Source organism: Molossus molossus, unplaced genomic scaffold (assembly GCF_014108415.1).
Source record: "Molossus molossus isolate mMolMol1 unplaced genomic scaffold, mMolMol1.p scaffold_m16_p_18, whole genome shotgun sequence".
In the NCBI taxonomy this organism is placed as follows: domain Eukaryota; kingdom Metazoa; phylum Chordata; class Mammalia; order Chiroptera; family Molossidae; genus Molossus; species Molossus molossus.
In genome coordinates this window covers 61,285,017-61,307,334 of record NW_023425353.1, presented here as the reverse complement: position 1 = coordinate 61,307,334, position 22,318 = coordinate 61,285,017, and the positions used below count along the sequence as shown (strand labels likewise).

Here is a 22,318-nt window from a genome sequence, read left to right as displayed (position 1 = left end):
ACATCTCAAATGATCAATGCATGATGTTACAAAATTATGTACAAAGTGCAAGATAGACCAATCCATTTTAATTTAACAGAGTACAAAAAGTTTGCTGTTTCAGATTCAACACTGCAGCTAAACTTGAAGAAACCACTAATGCCCGGCTGGTGTGGCTCAGTGGATTGAGCGTCATCCCAAGGACTGAGAGGTCTCGGTTCGATTCATGATCAGAGCACATGATCAGGTTTCAGGCTTGATCCCCAGTAGAGGGAGCGCAAGAGGCGGCTGATGGATGTTTCTCTCTCACATCTATGTTTCTCTTTCTCTCTCTCTCTCTCCCTCTCTCTCTCTCTCTCTCTCTCTCTCCCCCTTTCTCTCCCTCCAACTCTATCTGAAGATAAATGGAAAAATATCCTCGGTTGAGGATTAAAAAAAAACACCACCACTTGTTGACTTTTGCTCTAGTATTAAAGAAGAAGAGCCAATCATATGTCGTGGTTATTAAAACACCCGCTTTTCAAACAGGTTCTATTCATTCGTTCTTCTGGTATTTACCATTATAACTGTAAGTAATACAATTATGCTTCAACTTTGAATATTATCTTCAGACAGTTCTGGGCCCAGGGCCATGCACGAGGCTCAGCATGGTGGGCCATACAGCCTCCCTCCCACCCTCGACCCCTCTTCCAGTTTACGTTATTTGTGTTAGCTTTAAACTACCTTTCTAACTTCAGAGCAAAAAAAAAAACAGATGTAAGCCTCTAACTGTTCACCTCTGACTCCTTGCTAGGAAAGATGAAGGTCCTCTCACACTTGCTTCTATCTCTCTTCCCCAAGTTTACCTCCTGCGTTTTGTTAGCTACATTATTTTTATGTTGTCAAGGTTCAAGACATTTTTGTTGTATTCTGAAATTCAAATTGCGCCTTCTGCATCAGTCTCTGTTTTTTTGTTTTTGTTTTTATCCTCATCTGAGGACATTTTTCCATTTTTTTGTTCAGGTAGAGTGGGAGGGAGAGAGAGAAAGAGAGAGAGAGAAACATCGATGTGAAGGGACACATCGAGTGGCTGCCACCCTCATGACCAACCAGGGCCAGGGACGAACTGCAACCGAGGTATGTGCCCTTAGCGGGAACCAAACCCAGGTCCCTCTGTACCGCAGGCCTACGCTCCAACCGCTGAGCCAAACAGGCCAGGGCTGCATCAGTCTCTGTATTGACTCTAAAACTTTTCAAATTTCAAACATAACGGTGATGTAAGTACCAGTCATGAGACCAAGCAGAGTCTTGTGGCCCACAGGACAGTAGGTGTCCTTCCATGTCGTTAAATCCTCTGGTCAAAGGGGATGTCTTTCTACTTGTTACTTCTGAATTTTCTAGACCAGCATTGTCCAGTAGAATGTTCTGTGATGGTGGAAATTTCTAGATCTGTGATGATGGATGGACCTCAATCTTCAATACTGATTAATCTTCATTATTTTAAATTTAAATAGCAACGCCACATGCCTAGTGGCTAAAGTGCTGGACAGCGTAGTTCTAGGCCACACATGATACACTCTCCCTCATCCCCCCACCTAAGGCTTATCTACTATTATGGAGCTCTTACCATAACAAGCACCTCCCTTTCTTGAAGGACCACTATGTACAGGCACTATGATAGATGTTCTTTAAATATCACCTGTCTTCCCAAGACCCTGCAGTGATGATCTTACCACCCCACTTGGCAGATAAAGAAGCAGGAAGGGCCCTGGCCGGTTTGGCTCAGCGGTTAGAGCGTCGGCCTGCGGTCCGGAGAGACCCGGGTTCGGTTCCCGCTAAGGGCACGTACTTCGGTTGCAGTTTGTCCCCGGCCCTGGTTGGTCATGCGGTGGCAGCCACTCGATGTGTCCCTTCACGTCGATGTTCCTCTCTCTCTGTCTCTTCCTCTCTCTCCCTCCCACTCTATCTGTACAAAAAATGGAAAAATGTCCTCGGGTGAGGATAAAAAAAAAAGAAGCAGGAAGGTAGGTGGCCCAGCGGCACACAGCTGGGAGAGGCAGCCGAGCCAGGGTCTGAGCAGCCTGCACGCCCCCTCTGCTCCCCCCCTGATCTCAGGACAGGCACCAGACACTGACGTGATGGGAATTCGAGAGTGAAAGAACCAAGCCCCGTCCTGGAGGCACCGCCTAAGCCAGGCAGCAGTCCTCTCTGGGACGGCCGGGATCGATGTCATGTATGTGAGGCGGGGTTCATTTTCACAGCTGCTGTGCAAACAGGCTTCATCGGTTTCTTATTTAACAACGATGTGTTCTAAGAAGATGGAGAACATTTACAAAAACTTTAAAGGACAGCTAACTAGAACTTACCTCCTTCTGATAGGCCAGCCCAGCGTCATAGAGTTTAATAAAGAGGTACTGAGTCCATTTGTAGTAATCTGGTAAACATGTAGCTATTTCCTGCCGAAGAGGGAGAAAAAGTCACACATTGGCCATTGTAAACACTTCCCCCAACGCCACACAGGCATCGGCTTTAAAAATCATTTTGAAAAGCGATCACACTGCAAACATGTGACCACCTATAATGTTTGCACCCATTTATAAGTGAGGGAAGAGAGACGTTACTGAAATACCAGCCCCGCGTTCCCAGGGCATGTGTAATGATGAGAAACTCAACCTGAATTCTTCTGCATACATATCATTAACAAGTGAATTATATTGTACGAAACGGGAATGACCATTTTTGTTAACATCTTTTGGGGGCCACGAAGCTGATTCATGACTGCCGTTCACAAAATTCAAGAGGAATATTTGCCTGCTTTCATACCATCCTCATCTGAAAACAAATCTTGTGTTTCCACATGTCACCGGGGCCTGGTTGCTCCCTCAGACTTATTACACCCGACTCACTCCATTATGTGAATCAGGCTGGTGTCTATGTAGGAAGACCCGCTAGAAACATGATCAGATATTAAACTCAGCGAGAAATCACCCGGCTTGTCTCTCCGAGCCTAAACAGTAGTTTCCCCACATGTCCTTTCTGTCCTGAAAACATATTTGCTGTAGAATCTTTACAAACAGGCCAAGGATGAATCCCGTGAGGTCCAGCGGGCACAGCCGAGGGGACGTCTAGCCCTCTCCCCGCTCCCGGCTCCTGTCCTCGTGCTCTCGGCTCAAGGCAGCTGGCAGAGGGGCGGGCAGGGCAGGGGCATTCCAAACGCTTCCACCTCTGTGGACGCTTCTGTGTGACAACTCCACCTCTCTCCAGATGACTAAATGAGAGAGAGAGGAAACCCAGCCGGGAGGGCAGGTCTGGTAGGAACCGAGCAAGGGGTCTTGACCAACTGAAGGTGCTCCCATTGGTCCATTTCTCTTATGTAAGATTCTTATGTATTATGTCCTTTTATGTGCTGATAATGAAAACAGCAGAGTAATAACTGCTAGGAAACAAAACATTCTGATCACCAGCTCCCCCCTCCCCTGCAAGGCCGAGTGAATAACCAGCCCGTCTAACAGCTTCGCCCACACTATGGCTGTCCCCCGGGCCGGGTCCGTGCAATGACAGAACGACAGCCCGTCCATGCTCCCAGGTGGCACAGACACCAAGTCTGCAGGAACACCGGCACACTGCGGGCCGACTTGCTCCCCAACACCTCCAAATCCACCCTCACCCCATGGTCTTCCCAATAGCTACCCCTCCCTGCTGCAGGTATAGCACAGAATTTGTTTTCCAGACAAGCAACTGAAGAACTTGCATTTCTTTTTTTTTTCTTTTAAAGGAAAAGAGAAATATCAATTTGCTATTCCACTTATTCATTCATTCATTGGTTAGTTCTTTTTTTTTTTAAAATTTTTGTTACAGATGTTTCTCCTTTTTTACACCACTGGCACCCCCATCCCCATCCCCCCTGCCCCGTCCCCGGCTTTGTTGTCCATGTCCATTGGTTATGCATACATGCGTATAAGTTCTGTGGTTTATCTCTTTCCACCCCCACCACCCCCTCTTCTGAGGGTTGTAAGTCTGTGCCCTACTTCCATGTTTCTGGGTCTACCATATTCCTCAGACTGTTATGTACATTATATTCCATATAAAAGTGAGATCATGTGGTATTTGTCTTTTTCTGCTTGGCTTGTTTCACTTAGGATAATACTTTCCAGGTCCCTCCATGTCGTCTCAAAGGATAAGAGATCTTTCTTTCTTACAGCCGCGTAGTACTCCATTGTGTACATGTACCACTGCTTTTTTATCCATTTGTCTACTGATGGACACTTGGGCTGTTTCCAGATCTTAGCTATTGTAAATAGTGCTACTATGAACATGGGGGTACATATATTCTTCCTGATTGGTGTTTCAGCCTTCTTAGGGTATATTCCTAGAAGTGGGATCACTGTGTCAAATGGCAGTTCAATTTTTAATTTTTTGAGGTAACACCATATTGTTTTCCATGGTGGCTGCACCAGTCTGCATTCCCACCAGCAGTATTCTAGAGTCCCCTTTTCTCCACACCCTCGCCAACACTTGTTGTTTGAGTTTGGTTGCTTCTTATATGTGCCCTGACTGGGGATCGAACCTGCAACCTTGGCATATTGGGACGATGCTCTAACTAACTGAGCTACCCAGCCAAGGCAAGAACTTGCATTCTAACAGAACCCAGGGCAAGAGCTATGTCTGGATGTTTCATTTTGTTCATCACCGTCTGCTCAAGTCCTGGCCCCCAAAATTATTGCTGAATGAAGAACAAACTAAATAGACATAGAAACTCCTGCATGTTGAATCAAACCTGTAGGTTTCTCACACTAAATTCAAATTACTTTGTCAGTCCACAAGAACTAGGGTAGTGGGTGCGAGAATGTGGTAAAAATGTTCCCAGACCTTGTTAGTGTTTGATTTTTCAAATGCTTATTCATTAGACGTTTAAAAAAATGTGTCAAGTAAATATGAAAAAAATGACAGTTGTTAAATTTAGGAGATGACAGTTCTCTTTCTCTACTTTTCTGTATAGTTAAGATTTTCATAATATAACATCAAGACACTTCTAATAAATATATATAACATACGTACATGTTACATGCATGTATGTTTCCTCAGCCCTGAATCTGCTTCCACAGATTGAGAATAAAAACTATACAGCAATGGACCAGCATTATTATCTTCATGTAGGTTTATGGTTTTGGAAATCACTTTTACCTAAAATAGAAAAACGATGACAGATCCGGTGAGGGGGACAGAAGATGGTTATCCCGCCAAGCACGGGCCCACTTTCCATCTGCCATGAATGCAGTCGGTCTCTTCAGAAGGGTCAGCTCTGAGCTGCTGCGGGGTGGGCAACCACAGGCCCCTCCCCCACCTGCCGTCCCACGGGGTCCGACCTGAGTTATTTACACTGGGTTTCTGCGCATCATGAAGAAAGATCACGTCAGCTGCTGAAAGAAGACAGCATGAAAACCAGTGCTCCAGGACCTTCATTGCACCCCGACTGTGGACCTGCGAGCTGGACCTGGGCCAGAGGGGAGGGGCTCAGTGCTGCCCGCTTAGCCGGTCTGACCGGAGCTGATGCTCACTCTGATACAAAGCAGCACCCTCCCCTGCCCCCTGCGACACACTGGGTCCTGGAAAGGCTGCTGTCCTGACCTGGCCACTCATGCAAAGTGATTTCTTTACCTGGCAGCCTTCACATACTCGTACCCGTGACTGTCCTCCACTCCTTACCCTACACAATCCTTTGGTGCCTGCCAAGCCACGTGATGATCCATTTATTTTGTCTTGCAGCTGCCAAAGACATGCCTCGTATGTGAGTTTCCCCTAATAAGCTTTATTAATTACCAACTGGAGTGGCAGCCACTTTCTTTGGTAGATTTTTGTTGTTGTTGTTGTTGTTAATCCTCACCCGAGGATATTTTCCATTGATTTTTAGATAGAGTGGAAGGGAGGGAAGGAGGGAGGGAGAAAGGAGGAGAGAAAGAGACATCAATGTGAGAGAGACACATCGATTGGTTGCCTCCCACACAGAGCCCCAATTGGAGCCTGCTCGAACCTGCAACCCAGGTACATGCCCTTGACCGGGAACCAAACCCTCAACCCTTCAGCGTGCAGACCGATGCTCTCACCACTAAGTGGAGGTTTCCAGTCCCAGAGCATCCCCTGAGCCTGCGTGTACGAACGCCGACAGCTTCACTGCAGTGTGTGCTCACCGCACTCACACTGTCCCCGACGTGCTGCTGTCGCCTGCCCAGAGGAGGCTGGGAGCGCTCCTGCCCATTCATCCCCACCTGCGGCACACAGGGCCCCGCCGGGACCCTGGCATCATCCACTCCGTGAAGAAATGGCCGATCGGGTGCCACAAGGGCCCCCAGGAGTCCAGTGGGGAGAAACCCTGCTCAGAAATGCATTTCCTGCAAATATCATAGAACACTTCTGGAACCTTCCTTGATTTGCTGATTTAAAAAAACAAAACAGTTATTTCTAGTCTTCTAATACCTATCTCAGTTAAAAAAAAAAAAATCACCAAAGCCCTGGCCGGTTTGGCTCAGTGGTTAGAGCGTCAGCCTGCGGTCCAGAGAGACCCGGGTTCGGTTCCCGTTAAGGGCATGTACCTTGGTTGCAGTTTGTCCCCGGCCCTGGTTGGTTGTGCAGGTGGCAACCACTCGATTTGTCCCTTTCCCATTGATGTTTCTCTCTCTCTCTCTCCCCCTCCCACTCTATCTGAACAAAATATCAAAAAATGTCCTCGGGTGAGGATAAAAATTTAAAAAATAAATAAAATTTTAAAAAATCACCAAAGACATCTTTCTGAAATCAAACTGCTTAAAAGCTTAAACTCAAGTCTGGCGAGACTCCCTTTCACAGGTTCACGGGGAACCACTTACTTAAAGCCCAGCGCTGTGCACGTGGCTGCACTGGGGTTTCAGCACCCACAGAGATGTCCACAGCCCTTCCTCCTTCCTCTCCTAAAGCAGGGTTCTCAGAGACATCTGGTAATACCTGGAGACATTCCTGTTTGTCACAACTATGGTGGGGGGAGGGTGCACTGGCATAGTGCGTAGGGGCCAGGGATGCTGCTACAAACTCTACATTGCAGTCTGGCTGGTGTGGCTCAGTGGTTGAGCATCGACCCATGCACCAAGAGGTGGCCGGTTCAATTCCTGTCAGGACACATGTCCGGGCTGTGGGCCTGATCCCCGGTGGGGGGCATGCAGGAGGCAGCCAACTGATATTCTCTCTCATTGATGTTTCTATCTCTCTCTCCTTCCCCCTTCCTCACTCTCTAAAATCAATTCTAAAAAAAAGAAAAAAGTTTAAAAAAACAACAACCCTACAATGCACGAGACAGCCCCTAGAACAAAAAGTCTCCAAGCTCCACAACAAGGGGAGAAACCTGCTCTATTGGCTCCCATCTCCTCAGTTCGAGTTTGTAACCTCGGGCAGACTGAGGAGCCAGGCAACTTCCATAAAAGGCATAGAACGTCCTTGGGGAAGTGGAAACGCCAGCCGACTAGCTTAGGCTTCCCTCCTCCAGCCGCCGTGGCCTGCTCCTGGAGCAGGGTGCTCATTCCCAGTGAGCTCGCCCCTGCTCCCAATGCAGACAACCCAGGAGAGCCCTGGCGAGTCTGGGGCTGCAGGCAGACACCACCCTGAAACTCAGTTATGCATGCATAGTGCTGCTCCATGGGAATGAGGGATTGGTTTCACTCTCTAAATTTTAAATCATTAATATGCCCCCAAGTGGTTGTCTGGACTGAAAAATCTCTGGTAATAAATTCATGTAATAAATTTCCTATTGTGAAGTTGGAGAGGGAATTGTTTTTCTTGATACAGCATCAGTTTACCCCTTTCCATGAGAAGGTTGTTGACAAGTAAGAGTTGAAAGATTCACGTCGGAATCCGGCCCCAGCACCCAGATGTCCTGGCCTAGCCTGGCCTGCACCATGGGAGCCTGATGTCTACGTGGTGAGGATCCCTTCCCCCAAGCAGTGGGATAGCACCAACCGGGAGGACGTCTTGTCAAACGAAGGCTGCTGACTCTGTTGCAAAATCCCTTTTCGTTCCTGTGTTTTCCTTGCCCTGCTTTCCAAAGAAGCCAACCCCTCCACGAGTGCACCCTTGTTTTCAAAACACAGTCAAGTAACTCAAAGTTATAGCTCCAAAAGCAATTGCAGTTCGGCCACATCCACGTAGATCCTTATCAAGGTGTCAACTTTTCTATCCCCCCGAGCTCCAGAACGCGCAATCCACCTGCCAGGAGACCAAATTTATGCACGTGGGACCTCAAGCAGAATCAGTCTCCCACACTGCAATTTTCATTCTACAGTATCTGGATTTTAGCATGAAAAATAAGTTGCACATTCACAGCCGAACACAGAGCCCGACACCGAAAGTGAGCTCCCTCAGATCACAGTGAGGCTCGATGTCCTTCGAGACCGGCCACCACACCTCACTGCACACATCACTCACTAGGCCGGCCGGGCCAGCGGCCCTGCAGCAGTGAGTGGCAGTGACAAAATGCAAGAAGGCCGAGCCACGGCAGCCGGTCCCTCTGTGCGCCTCACTGAGGTCTCCTCGGGACAACCGTCCTTGCTCCAGGAAGTCTGACCGTGAGCGAGGGAGCTGAGGGAAAGACGAGCTCCTTTGGAGCCATTTAATGGGTTCAAGCCCTTGCATATCTGTGGCCACAGCCAAGTGTCCCCGTCTGGAGCAAGGTGAGGAAGCCCACCCGAGAGAGCCACTGCGAGGACAGAGGCCATGATGTGCGTGAAGCACGTGCTGGCTCACGGGAGGGCCCCGGCACCATGCCCTGGCCGGACGCGAGTGTGCAGGGGGCGCGCGGTGGTTCCGTCACCACCCACTTGGTGAGGAGGGCTGGCGGCCCTGAGGCTCCTGGGACAAGCGAAAGCGAGAGAAAGGACTAGGGGAGAGAAAGCTTGCTGTCACTACCCCCACCAAATATCCCCTTTCTGGCTAAAAAGAGACGGCGTTTACAAGAGCAAGGCCAAAACACGTGCCCAGATGGAGACACTCACACCCAGCTGCTCCCAGGCTCCACTGGGCACTGGGCAGCCCACTGAAGGGCCGGCCAGCTAGGTCTCCTACCCCCAGCTTCTGCTCTGGCAGGGTCCATGGGCATCAGACCACAGAACCGCTGACATCACTCAAAGCCACGCGCATTTACTCTGCATCGCAACCTCACATTATTTAGGTTAGCTGTCGGATTTTAAGAAGATAAAACAAATAAAAACTGAAGCAAGGTGTTTATCAAGTCACTCACTCTGCAGCCCTGCACACTGCAAAACAAACACCTCGAGAAAGGTGAGCCACCGCCATGCGTCACATAGTTCCCGGCGACAAGCGTCGCCTCCCCCGCTCCTCAGCCTCGTCAGGAGACTCCTGTCTTCACAACAACCCATCTTGGCAGCAGGAGACAGGCACTCACATACCTTTTTAAAAAATGATCTTTTGTGACATGCATTTTGGTCATTTGCTCTTTATTGCAACCGAAACGCGTGGCAGTGACCTTGCTTTTCATCCCATCCCAGGTGCTCTGATTCTGAAGGGGGAGGTTCGCAAAGCACAGCACAGCCCCCAGGCCAGAGCAGCCAACCGTGGGCCCACTGCAGCTCAGGGAGGGACAGAGGGCCGCAGGCCTCAGGTGCTGCTGCTGGGGACATGTGGTTCACAGCGCTGTGCACCTGCTGTGGTGAAAGAAGGGAGAGGGAGGCCCACGGGGCTCTGCCGGACCGGACATTTCTGGCCACCCTACACTGAGTCCCTGAGCACTCAGCACTCAGCCTGTTTGCTTTGTTACTGGTGCCTGGAATTTCACAGCCAGGGTGCAAAGAGGTTCCTCCCCGTTACATCTCCCTCTCAAACACTGCATGGGAGACGGGTCCCGACCTGCCCTTGGATTTTCCCAGGATTGAATGAACTCTTCCCAGAACCTAGAATGCTAGGGAAAAAGTGCCAACGTGCAGACAAACCCTGGGTTGTCTCAGGGTGACACTGACTGTGGGTTGCTGTTGTTTTAATTATAAAAAGTTTTCTGAACTTCTCTGATTTTGTACAGAGACTCTGCATTACTCTGGGAACTGGCCTATAGTTCTACAGCTCTTGAAAACAGTTTAGATTCAAAGGAACAAAACGCATGAGTTGAGTCTACAGCGGTAGGACCCGTGCCCTGTTGAGAAGTCTTCCAATATACTTGGAATATGCACCTCCAGACCCACCAGTGGGATGTAAAGGAGCTAGAGATGGTGCTCTACAGACAGACAAATGTCCTGGGGTTATCACGGAGGGGCATCCGCATGCCACCTCCAAGGCCCCTGGTCAACCGATCCTGATGACCCAGACTCTAAAGGGAAGGGTCTGACCTAAATGCAGATCACAGGGAATATAATGCTGTTGGAAGAGTACAAGGGGCTGGTGGACACCTTTGCCTGTGGGTACAGCAAGAATTGTGGGGGGTGGGAGGAGCCCCCGAGTCAAGATGTTAGAGCTCAGATCCCACCGAGCCCATGTGATACTGAGCAGGGACCTGACCGTATCTGTGCCTCATTTTTCTCACTAGGGCAGCAGCAGCCTCTAGGGTGGCCCCTGATGACCCCTGTCTCCTGAAACTCATGCCCTATGAAATCGCCTTGCTTCAGGCACGGGCTGGACCTGGACGCTCGCTGCTGACAGAGACACGGCAGCGATGGGACGCCACTTCCAAGACGGGCTACGGAGGGCTTCTGTCCTGGGCATTCTCCTCTCTCTCTTCCTCACACTCTTGCTCTGAAGAAAGCCAGTGGTCACGCTGCAGCTGCCCTATGGAGAGGCCCAGGTGGCAAGGAACTGAGAGAGACTCTGGCCAACAGGAACCAGCAAGGAAGCAGCCCTCAGTCCAGCACCTAAAAACCAGAGCGACCCTGAGGCACATCCAAGCCGGGCCGGTGTCCAGGTGAGAGCTCGGCCCTGGCTGATGGCAGCCTCCTGACCCTGTGGCCAAGGGTCCGACTAAGCCGTGAGTTCCTATCCCATGGACACTGAAACAATAAATGCCTACTGTTTGAAGCTCCCGAGTTTGGGGTAATCTGTTACATAGCAACAGGTAAGTGATACATTCAGAGAAGGGGCTAATAACGGGACCACACCCTGGGAGGGGCGCAAGGACTGAACGAGAGATTGTCGGTGATGGAGTTGGCGAGTGCTCAGCACAGAGAGGAGGATGCCAATGCCAGGGGCCCTGCCCCACAGTGCGGGGCCGAACCCGTCTGCTGCCCAGGGCACAGGGGGATGCAGGGAGGCCTTGTGCTCCTCAATGCCTCCCGACAGCCAGAAACACCAAGCATATTCAGGATGGACCTTTTTGACCCTCTTACTTAAGTCCCCAAGTTTTGTTCACCCACCCAAACAGGCTGTCAGCTACTGAGGGCAGATTAAGGCAATGGATTAAAGGAGCCAAGGGGCCGGCCAGTGTGGCTCAGTGCTTGGGCGTCGACCCATACACCAAGAGGCCGCCTGTTTGATTCCTGGTCAGGGCACTTGCCAGGGTTGTGAGCTTGATCCCCAGTAGGGGTCGTGCAGGAGGCAGCCGATCCATGTTGTTTCTTCTCTCTCATTGATGTTTCTCTCTCTCTCTCTCCCCTTCTCCCTTCCTCTCTAAAATCAATAAAAACATATTTTTTTAGAAAAGGAAAGAAAGAAACTGAGATTATTTCTCAGCTCCCTGGTATGGGGCTGGTTCAGAACTCTACGTTTCTCCCCATCTGCTACACCGATGAGAAGACGTTCACTAAGGGCCTGCTGCCCAGTCCTGACTCTGAGACTCACCAATTGGCTAGCGAGGTGGAGAGCAATGGAGGTGCTGAGCACAGAAAGACTGGCCTTTCCACCCAGCTCAAGGTTCTGTGCGTTCACTCACTCACTGAATCACCCCACATACGTTTACTGAGTGCCAACCACGTATCGGCACTGGGTCCGGTGGCGCGACTGCGCAGTTCAGCCATCTACAGTGGGCCTTTGCGTCGCCTCTCCTCTCAAGCAGCGTGCTCCAAGTCGCCATCCCCTCCCACGCATTCCCCTTCGTCTCTGGGGCAGGAGGCAGGCAATCACCGCCCACCGCAACTCCCAGGGACCTCCTGGCCCGACCGCCCTCCCCTCTCCAGCTCCTCCTTTAGTCCATCTCGTCTTCGTCTTTCCCCATGACTCCCTGTCGCCTACAGGCCCGGTCGGGGGCCCATCCTAGCACGTGGCCACCGCTCCCTCCCTCCTAAGCTGCTGTTCTCCACGAGTCCCACTGCCCAGGCTTCCCCAGGCCCACTGGCCACTCCCCTCGGCCTCGGCCTCTCGTTCCGCCTCCCTCCTGCCGTCCGTTAGCTGCCATCTTTGCCAAACTTCTGCCTCTGGTCTCCCCTATCCTCCTTGTCCTCCTCCTGTACCCGGGGATGAAGGAACAGGTGTTAACATCAGGGTAATTAATTACTCGTGAGCCTAACATGTGTCTAAGAATTCGTTTGGAGGTAATTCTATTCCTCCGCCTCAGGACTAACTTGAGACTGAAATAAGCATTTAGAGAAAACTGAAAATCACAAACGCCAGACACGGTGCTTTCATAGAACATGCACTTTGTTCTTCCAGGTCTTGTTTCTTAAATCTAGGGCTACAGCTAAACTCTCGAGTAATTTGAAAGGTGCATGTTCTACATGCTCTTGAAGCCAATTTAGAGAATGACTATTAATAGAAAGGAATCGCTGGTCTTTGCAGTTTAAGACAACTCACGCTGTCTTTCCGAGCCGAAATCAAAAAGCTCCTCTCTTTTGCTACTGTCTTGACCACTGTTTTTCAAGCGCTGTTGTTTTTGTAACCTCAAAGCCGTCTCCTGCTACCAACTACACAAGATTCTGAGGACTATCCACAGTCGGAAGAGAAGCAACAATTTGCTTAATTTCTCGGTAATTGTCCTTTGCCAGCTGACAAGAATTTCATGGAGGCCCGCCTCACAATACAGACAGCTTTCTGAAGTAGACAGTTGGGAACAGAAAACCCAACATTAAACGACAGATGAGACTAATGGGTCCGAGCTGCAATTCGTACCCGTCCACTTGAACAGATGCCAGTGTTTCAGCCATCCGAGCCAAACTGGCTCTCCACAATTGCTGCATTTTTCTGGAAGGAAAAGAACATTCATTTTATCTGTGGTGTACTTGAAAATCTCAGGATCGACAGAACAGAGTCATCAGAAAGATATTTTTCAGATGGAAGGTGTTGGGGCTTCCTGAATGACCCTAGGGCACGGACGCAGAGGGAGGGCCACGCCAGCCCATCAGCTGCAGGGGTGCGCCGACCGGAGCTGTCCGCGGCCTACCGCACCGCGAGCAATGGGCGGCAGAAGCCCATCGCTGCCTGAAAGACTTCGTGTGTGACACGGTCCCCAGAAAAGGGAATTTATTTTAAAGATCTTGTTGTCCAGTGACTTTTAAAAGGGAAGGGCGAGGGACAGAGAAACACAGATCAGAATCTCATAGGGGAGGGGAGGATTTTAAAAACTATACAGGGTGGAGCAAAAGTAGGTTCACAACTGTCCATTTGGAAAATAATCATACAAGAATAAACAATCATACAAGAACAAACTGTGTTCTAAGAACTCACAACTGCCAACCCACTCTGGCCCCATGCTGCACACGCCCTCTCCTTCTTCCGGGAGGATGGAACAGATGTTTCCCTACTACAACTAAGACCCTGGACATTACATATATTAAACACAAACACAAGACTGAAAACCAGAGACGAGAAAGCAGGCAGTTAGGAACCTCAAGACCTGAGGAATGACAGGTGGTGAGTTCCCTGGACTTGCTCTGTGCCTCATACGTCCCAGAATCGGAGCCAACAGAGCCAGCGACCCAGACGCCAAGGCATGCATGCAGAAGACAGAGTGCTGGGCTTCGGAATGTTAGCATGTCCTCCGACCACACTGCAGAAAGCTTTTCAGCCTTTATTTTCACACCCCAAAGCCTGTTTTATTTTTTTTCTCCAATTTTTTTATTATGGTAAAATGTACATAAGATTTGCCAGCCCTGGCCAGTTTGGCTCAGCAGTTAAGAGCATCTGCCTGTGGACCAAAGAGTTGTGGGTTCGATCCCTGGTCAGGGTCATGTGGAAGGCAACCAATTGATGTGTCTATCTCACATCGATGTCTCTCCCCCACCCCCTCTATCTATAAAAAGGGAAAAACATCATCTGGTGGGGATTTAAAAAAATGACAATGATATAGTCAACTTGACCGGCAGTGGCGTTTGGAGCCCGTTTCCTTTTCCAGAGGCTCGCATTTATCCCTCTTCGTGGGGGTCCCTCCCACTGGTTCTACCTTCCACTCCAGCCTGGGACTTCCTCTTGGCTCCTCCTTGTCTCTTGAACCCCAAACCCAAGACACCCTGGGCCCTCTGCTCCCTCTCCCCTGGTGATCCCATGCAGTTTCCCGGTGGCTGGTCATCTCCAAGGATGGCCACGGTGGTCTCCCGCCCGCCTGCCCACCCAGCTCCTCCCACCGAGAGGCAGGTCTAATCCCTCGACCCTGCACCTCACAGTTCTTGTCTGCAAATCTGTTTCTCCGGCACTGTCCTTGGGCCGTCCGCCAGTTTCCCTTGGATCTTCCAGGATCTTATCAGAAGAAAAGTTTTAAAATTTCAGGCTCACCTGAAATTGACTTCCACATATACGTTCTCAAACAAAAGATATGTTTTGACATAAGTTTGAAAGGTTATTTGAAAAGTTCATGTAGGGCTATTAGATGCTATGAATAACTCTCATGCTTCAAGACGATTAGACATCTCTTAAGTGAGTTTACCTTATAAGAAAGACATGTGAAACGCAGTGTGAACCTCCAGAGAAAACATCATCCAGAACTTTCAGTCTAATAAACACCCTATTAAAGGGGCCAGTTAGCCTCAAGTCACCCTTCGGCCCTGGCTCGTTCCCCACCCCTATCCTGAGTAGCCCTATTTACAAACACCACCCCAGGCTGTTCGTCAATTTACAAACTTAAGACATCAAATCAAACAATGCACTTGTCATGCAGCCAGAGCAACTGGACTAATACCTGAAGAACCAATCAGACAAATCCAGACTTAGACATTCTTCAAAACAGCTACTTCAAAAGTCCAAGTCATTGTATCCGCCAGTTCAGACCGCGGTAACAAAGTACCAGGGACTGGGTGGCTCCAACCGGTTTCCTTTCTCACAGCTCTGGAGCTGGGGTCTGAGACCAGGTGCCAGCATGGTGACCACTCCTGTGTGCACTCGGAAAGGGGCAGCAAGCTCTCGGGTGTTTCTTCTTATAAGGGCACTAATCTCACCATGAGGGTCCCGCTCTCATGACCTCATCTAACCCTAATTATCTTCTAAAGATCCCATCTCCAAATACCATCATATTGGGAGTCAGAGCTTCAAAACAGGAATGGGGGTGGGGGGCGGTGCAGACCACAAACTTTCAGTCCATAATAATCATTAACAAATAAAGGGGGGTGGGAGGGCATAGTAAGCAGAATGGCTTCCTCTACACCCTAATCCCAGAACCTGAGAATATATTAGTTAAGTGGCTAAGAGGATGTAGGTAAAATAAGAGTATCCTAAATTATCCAGGCGAGCCCGTGTAATCACAGGGACAGGTAGAGGCAGGATTCAGACACGCGACAGGGACTCGACCACTTGCTGGAGGTGGCCACTTGGAAGGCAGAGAAGGCATGGGGCAAGCCTCTAGGAGTCCAGGACCAGCCCCTGGCTCAGCAGCGAAGAAGTGAGGGCCTAGTCCTGCAACCACCAGGAACTGAATTCAGCCAACGCCCTGCACGGGGAAGGAAGCACATTCTTCCCCAAGGTACTCAGGAAGGAACACAGCTCTGGGGACACCTTGACGCTGGCCTTGTAAGACCTAGCAGAGGACCCTGTGAAGCTCACCCAAATTTCTGGTCGGCTGAGACTGTGAGACAATAAGTTTGTGTTGTTTTAAGATGCTAAGTTTGTGGTCACTTGTTTTGTATGGTAGCAACAGAAACTAATATAGGGAACTTTATGATAAAAATAGCTACAAAATATAATTGGGATATTCGGATACAGACTAGATATTAGATAATATTATACAATTACTGCTAATTTTTTTTTCTTTATTGATTTTTTTAGAAAGATAGAAACATCAATGAGAGAGAATATCAATTGGCCACCTCCTGCATGCCCCCCGCTGGGGATTGGACCCACAAACTGGGCATGTGTCCTGACCAGGATCGAACAGGCGACCTCCTGGTGCATGGGTCGACGCTCAACCACTGAGCCACACCGGCCGGGCTACTTTGATTTTTTTTAGTTGTCAAAGTGGGAATGTAATTATGAAGGATAGCTCAAGCCCTCCGACAGGAACGCCAAAGCACGCACAGGTGCGGAGCCACACGCCTGAAAGCTAGGCAGCAAGTACGGCAAAGTCAGCATCGCTGAATCTAAGCTGGAGGCAAACGAATATTCAGGTCGCTATTCTTTCACCTTTTCTGAATGTTTGAAAACATGTATAATAAAAGCCTGGAGAAGAAAATGTTGAGTTAAAGAAACTAGATGCAAAAGAAGGCATACTATGTGAATCCATTTATGGAACTAAAAAACATGTGTGGTGAAGCCACATTGAAAACAAGGCGGTAGGTAGTCCGGCAGGTGTGGCTCAGTGGTTGAGCGTTGACCCATGCACCAAGAGGTTGCCCATTTGATTCCTGGTCAGGCACATGCCCAGGATGTGGGCCCAATACCCAGTGGGGGGACATGCAGGAGGCGGCCAATTGATGTTCTCTCTCATTGATGTTTCTCTCTCTCTCTCCCTCTCCCTTCCTCTCTCTCCAATATCAATAAAGAAAAAAAAAAGCAAACAAGGTGGTAACGGGCGCGAACGAATGTCAGAAGAGGGGTTTACCTGCAGTGGGGAGGGGGAGGGGGAGGCGCAGCGGGAAAAGGGCTCAGACAGCCTCTGGGGGCTGGTGATCTTTTGTTTCTTCATCTCGGTGGGGAAAAGACTGCAGTAATGTGTTAAGCTAACACATATGTGCTTTATGCTCTAGTCTATACATGTCTCATATTTCACAATGAAAGAAGTTATTAAAATGATTCTGGTGTTTGCAAAACCACTGCCTATTTTTTAAAAGTGTGTCTTCATTCTTCATTGATGCTCTGCCTCGTGTCAGAAAGAATTGATGGCCTGTATTTTCATTCCTACCTAATAAGGTTTGGGAGCACAGTCATTCCCAGGACCTTTTTCTTTTTCCCAAACAGAAAACCACAATCACAGGCCTACTGCATCAGAAACTCTGAGGGTGGGGCCCAGAAACCTGAGCTTTAACAAGTCCTCTTGGTGATTTTGATGCTCTCGGAGGTTTGAGAACCACTAGCATAAGCACACGCATATATAACCCTTGTTATTTTCACGGAGTAACAGCTTCATCTTCAAAACCTTGTAGACATTGCTTCCCAACACACTTAAGCCCACTGTATCCACACAACCACAGGCACCCACTCTATCAAAGGCTGTACACGCTGATGTGCAAGACTGATCTAGAGACCTGGTTCAACCGTGGAAAGTTCGTCTCTTAGTTTCTGAGGGACTTAAAGAGTGATCTAGACTCTTCAATGACCATGAGGAGCATTCCCCTGGACAGCAAGCAGCTGAAGCTCAGAGGGCAACAGATCATGCCCACCACGTGTGAACGGCAAGACCCATCACCAAAACCCAGGCCTCTGAGATGAGTGTCCAAGATCCCATCTCCTAAAAACACTTCACCAGCATGAAAGGGGGACATTCCAGCCTCAAGAGCCAGCGTGCATGTCCTTGACAGGGACGATCTGACTGGGCTCATGACCACCAGTGGGGACAACGGATAAAACAAACCACTTCCCCGAATAGCCACATTCACTGGGCAGGGCCCCCCAAGAGACCTCCTTCTTTAGGTAGGTCTGCGAAGGTTATCCTGGCTGGGGCAGCAGAAACCCTGTCACGTGTTCTGGGCTGGCCAGTACAGAGCAGCACGGTGCTGTCCGAGGTCAGCTGCACGTGTGCTCTGAGTTCATGATGACACATGGTCCCCACCTGCAGACAACTGCGGTTCTGAGTGCCAACCCTCAGGCCCAGCACCAACCTTCCTGGAAACAAGGAAGCCCTAGGAGGTAGGCTGCCCATTCGCTTCGGCTGAAACCACCGAAGGACCCTCTCCAGGAAAAGGTTAATTTTCTGCTTCTGAGGGAGGAGTAATCCAGAGCCAGCAGTCTGCCAGACACACAGCTTCCCGCTGTAAGGACCTGAAAGGGGACTCCAACCACTTCCGGGCCTGTTCTGCGTTGTCAAGGCAACCACAGCTCCCAGCTCCCACAAGGGGAGTCTTCCCATCCGTGTTTCCAGGCACTCACTTGCCCCCAAGTTCTTTTTGTTTTAAGCTAGTCTTTGAATTCTTTTAAAACAAAACACATTACAAATATATATTTCTATTGCCCTGGCACCCTTATTATTTCTCGTAGTTTAATCCTTCCTCATCAGACATCTAATCCTCTATGTGAACAAAATGCCATGGTCGTAAGGGCCTTGAAACAGTAATGATTTTCACTTTGTAATGATACAACTCACAAAAATCATACGAATCATGGAAATAAATCCATGCACATATGGTCCAAAGAGCTTGTGTGTTTGGGATGAAAAGAGAGACAGAACCCAAGCATGAGAACGCCGTGGGGTAGGGAAGAGAAGGCTCTGCGGAGACCGGAAGAAGCACAGGCAGACCAACCCGAGGTGCAGAGACACTTACCAGACACCCGGAGAAATCTGCAAAATGACTGCCACTCCATGCCTATGGTATTATCAGTAATCATTTTAGCTGTAATAATGGAATTGTGACAAAGGGGGGGAGGGAGGGAGGAAGAGGGAAAGGAAGGAAGGAAGGAGCAAGCCTTCATCTCTGTCACATGGACTGAATTCTTTACAGATGAAATTATATAATGTCTGGGGCTCACTGCAAAATAATTCAGACAGGAGGGTGCAGAGGAAATAAGACTGGCCGTGTAACAGCAACAGCTGAAGCCAGGTGATGAGTGTTTGGGGGTTCCCTATACTAGTCTCACTTTTTTAGTATGAACTGGAAATTTTCCAAAGTAAAAAAAGTATTTAGAAAAAAGAGGCAGGAAGAAAGAGGAAAAGGAAAGTCAGTGAGTCAAGCAAAAGAATGAGGGAGAAGAGGGAACGGGAAGAGGGCAGTGAAAGGGAAGAAAGATGGAGAGAAAGCAAGAGAATCAGAAGCGCAGAGCTCAGTGCAGATGTGGGGTGCCCTGAGCTCCGCAGCGGCCTCCCTGCTTCGTGCAGGCCACACGGCATTGGACGCCAGGTCACCAGAGCCTCCCGGGTCTGAGCACCGAGAGCGGGGTTCGGGGTGCTCTTGCACTGCTCCAGAAGCGCAGCTGCACCGCCCGGCCCGCGCCATGGGGAGTGCGAGGGCACACTTGAGTTTGTTTCCGTGCACAGCTGTCGAAGGGCAGTGATTCCTGTGCTGCCCGGGCCCTGGCATGGGCGAAGCCATCGGAGTCATTACTGGACATCAACATATACAGAAGACCGAACGTAAAAACACAAAGGAAATCAGACACGGGAGTTTGAAAGGCAGTGAAAAAGAACACAAATAAAAATTCGTAAGAGTGCCACAATAAACTCAGTAATTGTCAAACCGTGGTCACGTCCAATCCTGGAGCACGTTCTGGTTTTTGATTTTACACTGGGGTCAGCAAGCACTGCAGACCACGGACAGAGACTTCTTCCCGCAGATCTTCTCGTACTGGTCTGATTTTGAAGGGAACTCCTAGGGACCGCTCCCCAAACGATTAGGCCTCAAAGTCTCCTCCAATCAAGAGTCACAGCCAAAGCCTGGTCCAGAACCAGCTCGGTGCCACAGCAGTGGTGACAAGGCGGAGGTCGGAGAAGGGACACACCTGCCTCAACACATGCAGCTCATCGGGCCCTGCCCTGGGCCCAGTTCAAGGTCGCCAAGGCCATACCCTGAGCCCATGAGACTCAGATGCAGTCCACGCCTTCTCCTCAGAAAGGCAGCCAGTCAGTCCACAGGGTGTGTGCTCCACAAAGAAGCAATCCTCTCTCTCCTTGCGCAGTTTGGAATTCATTTCCTCTTTATTCTTCCCTCAATAGATGTTCAGTTATTCAAATGCAGCTTCCAGTTTCTTTCTTTCTTCTCAAAAGGACACAAGCTGTTTGGGGAGTAACTTCTGACAATGTGAAAAGGAGTGGTCTGTGCTAAAAGTCATTCAGCGATCATCCTGGCTCCCCACAAATGCATTAATTCCAGAAACGTAAAAATTTTCTTAACCCAGAGAATTAAGCCTTTTCTGAAAGAAAGGAATGCAGCTCAAGAGCTGGACTGTTCGTTCCTACAGGGATCGCCCCCAGGGAAAGGGGCAAGAACAGGCCAAACCCAGGGATCGCCCCCAGGGAAAGGCAGGAAGAACAGGCCAAACCCAGGGATCGCCCCCAGGGAAAGGCAGGAAGAACAGGCCAATCCCAGGGATCACCCCAGGAAAAGGCAGGAAGAACAAGTCAAACCCAGGGAAAGGGGCAAGAACAGGCCAAACCCAGGGATCACCCCCAGGGAAAGGGGCAAGAACAGGCCAAATCCAGGGATCACCCCCAGGGAAAGGGGCAAGAACAGGCCAAACCCAGGGATCACCCCAGGAAAAGGGGCAAGAACAGGCCAAACCCAGGGATCACCCCCAGGGAAAGGGGCAAGAACAGGCCAAATCCAGGGATCACCCTCAGGGAAAGGGGCAAGAACAGGCCAAACCCAGGGATCACCCCAGGAAAAGGGGCAAGAACAGGCCAAATCCAGGGATCGCCCCCAGGGAAAGGGGCAAGAACAGGCCAAACCCAGGGATCGCCCCCAGGGAAAGGCAGGAAGAACAGGCCAAACCCAGGGATCACCCCAGGAAAAGGGGCAAGAACAGGCCAAACCCAGGGATCACCCCCAGGGAAAGGCAGGAAGAACAGGCCAATCCCAGGGATCGCCCCCAGGGAAAGGGGCAAGAACAGGCCAAACCCAGGGATCGCCCCCAGGGAAAGGCAGGAAGAACAGGCCAAACCCAGGGAAAGGGGCAAGAACAGGCCAAACCCAGGGATCGCCCCCAGGGAAAGGCAGGAAGAACAGGCCAATCCCAGGGATCACCCCAGGAAAAGGCAGGAAGAACAAGCCAAACCCAGGGAAAGGGGCAAGAACAGGCCAAACCCAGGGATCACCCCCAGGGAAAGGCAGGAAGAACAGGCCAAACCCAGGGAAAGGGGCAAGAACAGGCCAAACCCAGGTTTTCAATTGGCCTGTGCCAACTATTGACAGAAACACAATACAGGAGGGTATACTTTGGGATTTTAGGGGGTGTTTGTCCTTTTCTTAATGATTTGTATTTTGTCATGAATATTTGTTTCTCTGTTACCTGCCCTGCATTCCATTTGTAGTGGGTTACTATTAGCACAAGATGCGTACTTACAAATGCCTTGGATAAAACATTTACACTTCTGTCCAATAGCCTGGGGACTGGCGCCAGACAAACTATTCAACCATTACCTCGCTTACCCAACCTGAACTCCCACCCTGTTCCAGGAACTGTTTGCCCCGGGCCTATAGATCAACTCCTGCCTTATTCCAGGAACTATCTGCCCCGGGACAATAGACTCACATTCCAGAGGCTCCCATGTGTAGCCCCGCAGGGCCTAACCCTAACGGACAAATTCCAGCTGCCACAGGCAGATACAAAAATCACAAACCCCAGCATCTAGGCTTCTAGGACTCCACCCCCGAGTCTGTGAACTCGCCCGGAGGGTACCCGATAAAGCCTGATGTTTATTCGGCTGTTTGGCTCTCCAGTCTCTTCTCTATTTTTCGGCGGTGCCCCCGATTCCTTACAATTTCCTTCTCAATCTTTTGCTGTTCAATTTTTACATTTAACTCAACTAAAATTATTTTCGTATATGATACGCGACAAGGAATTACTACTTTTTCTAAATACAACTGTTTCTGTTTTTTATTTGTAAACAGTCTTTCTCTCATTAAAAGTCCTTTACACCAAAGGCTATTTGGGACAGAATCATAACAAGTTCTCGTAAGCCTCGATTCCAAACTTGTAATAAAAGGTACATAAATCAGCTTAACACCTAATCCTCTAGCAGGACCAGATGGGCTGATATTTAATCACGTCTACCTAGATTCCAATAGTCGTTTTCACCTCTGGCTGAGAACGGCGGGAATCCTTGTGCAAAGCCGCTGTCACACACAATCACAGCCAATGGTGATGTTTAAATAAGAGTTAACACTCTTAGCTTAATCTC

General features: G+C 49.6%; 1 protein-coding gene across 1 annotated transcript in view; it reads right to left on the bottom strand.

Annotated features, from left to right (window-relative positions):
- LARS2 (leucyl-tRNA synthetase 2, mitochondrial) overlaps window positions 1–22,318 on the bottom strand; it is a 127,248-nt gene that overhangs the window by 78,919 nt on the left and 26,011 nt on the right. The window contains exon 6 of the mRNA XM_036266338.1: window positions 2,325–2,414. Coding sequence (XP_036122231.1) covers window positions 2,325–2,414 — 90 coding nt within the window. The remainder of the gene's footprint in view (window positions 1–2,324; window positions 2,415–22,318) is intronic.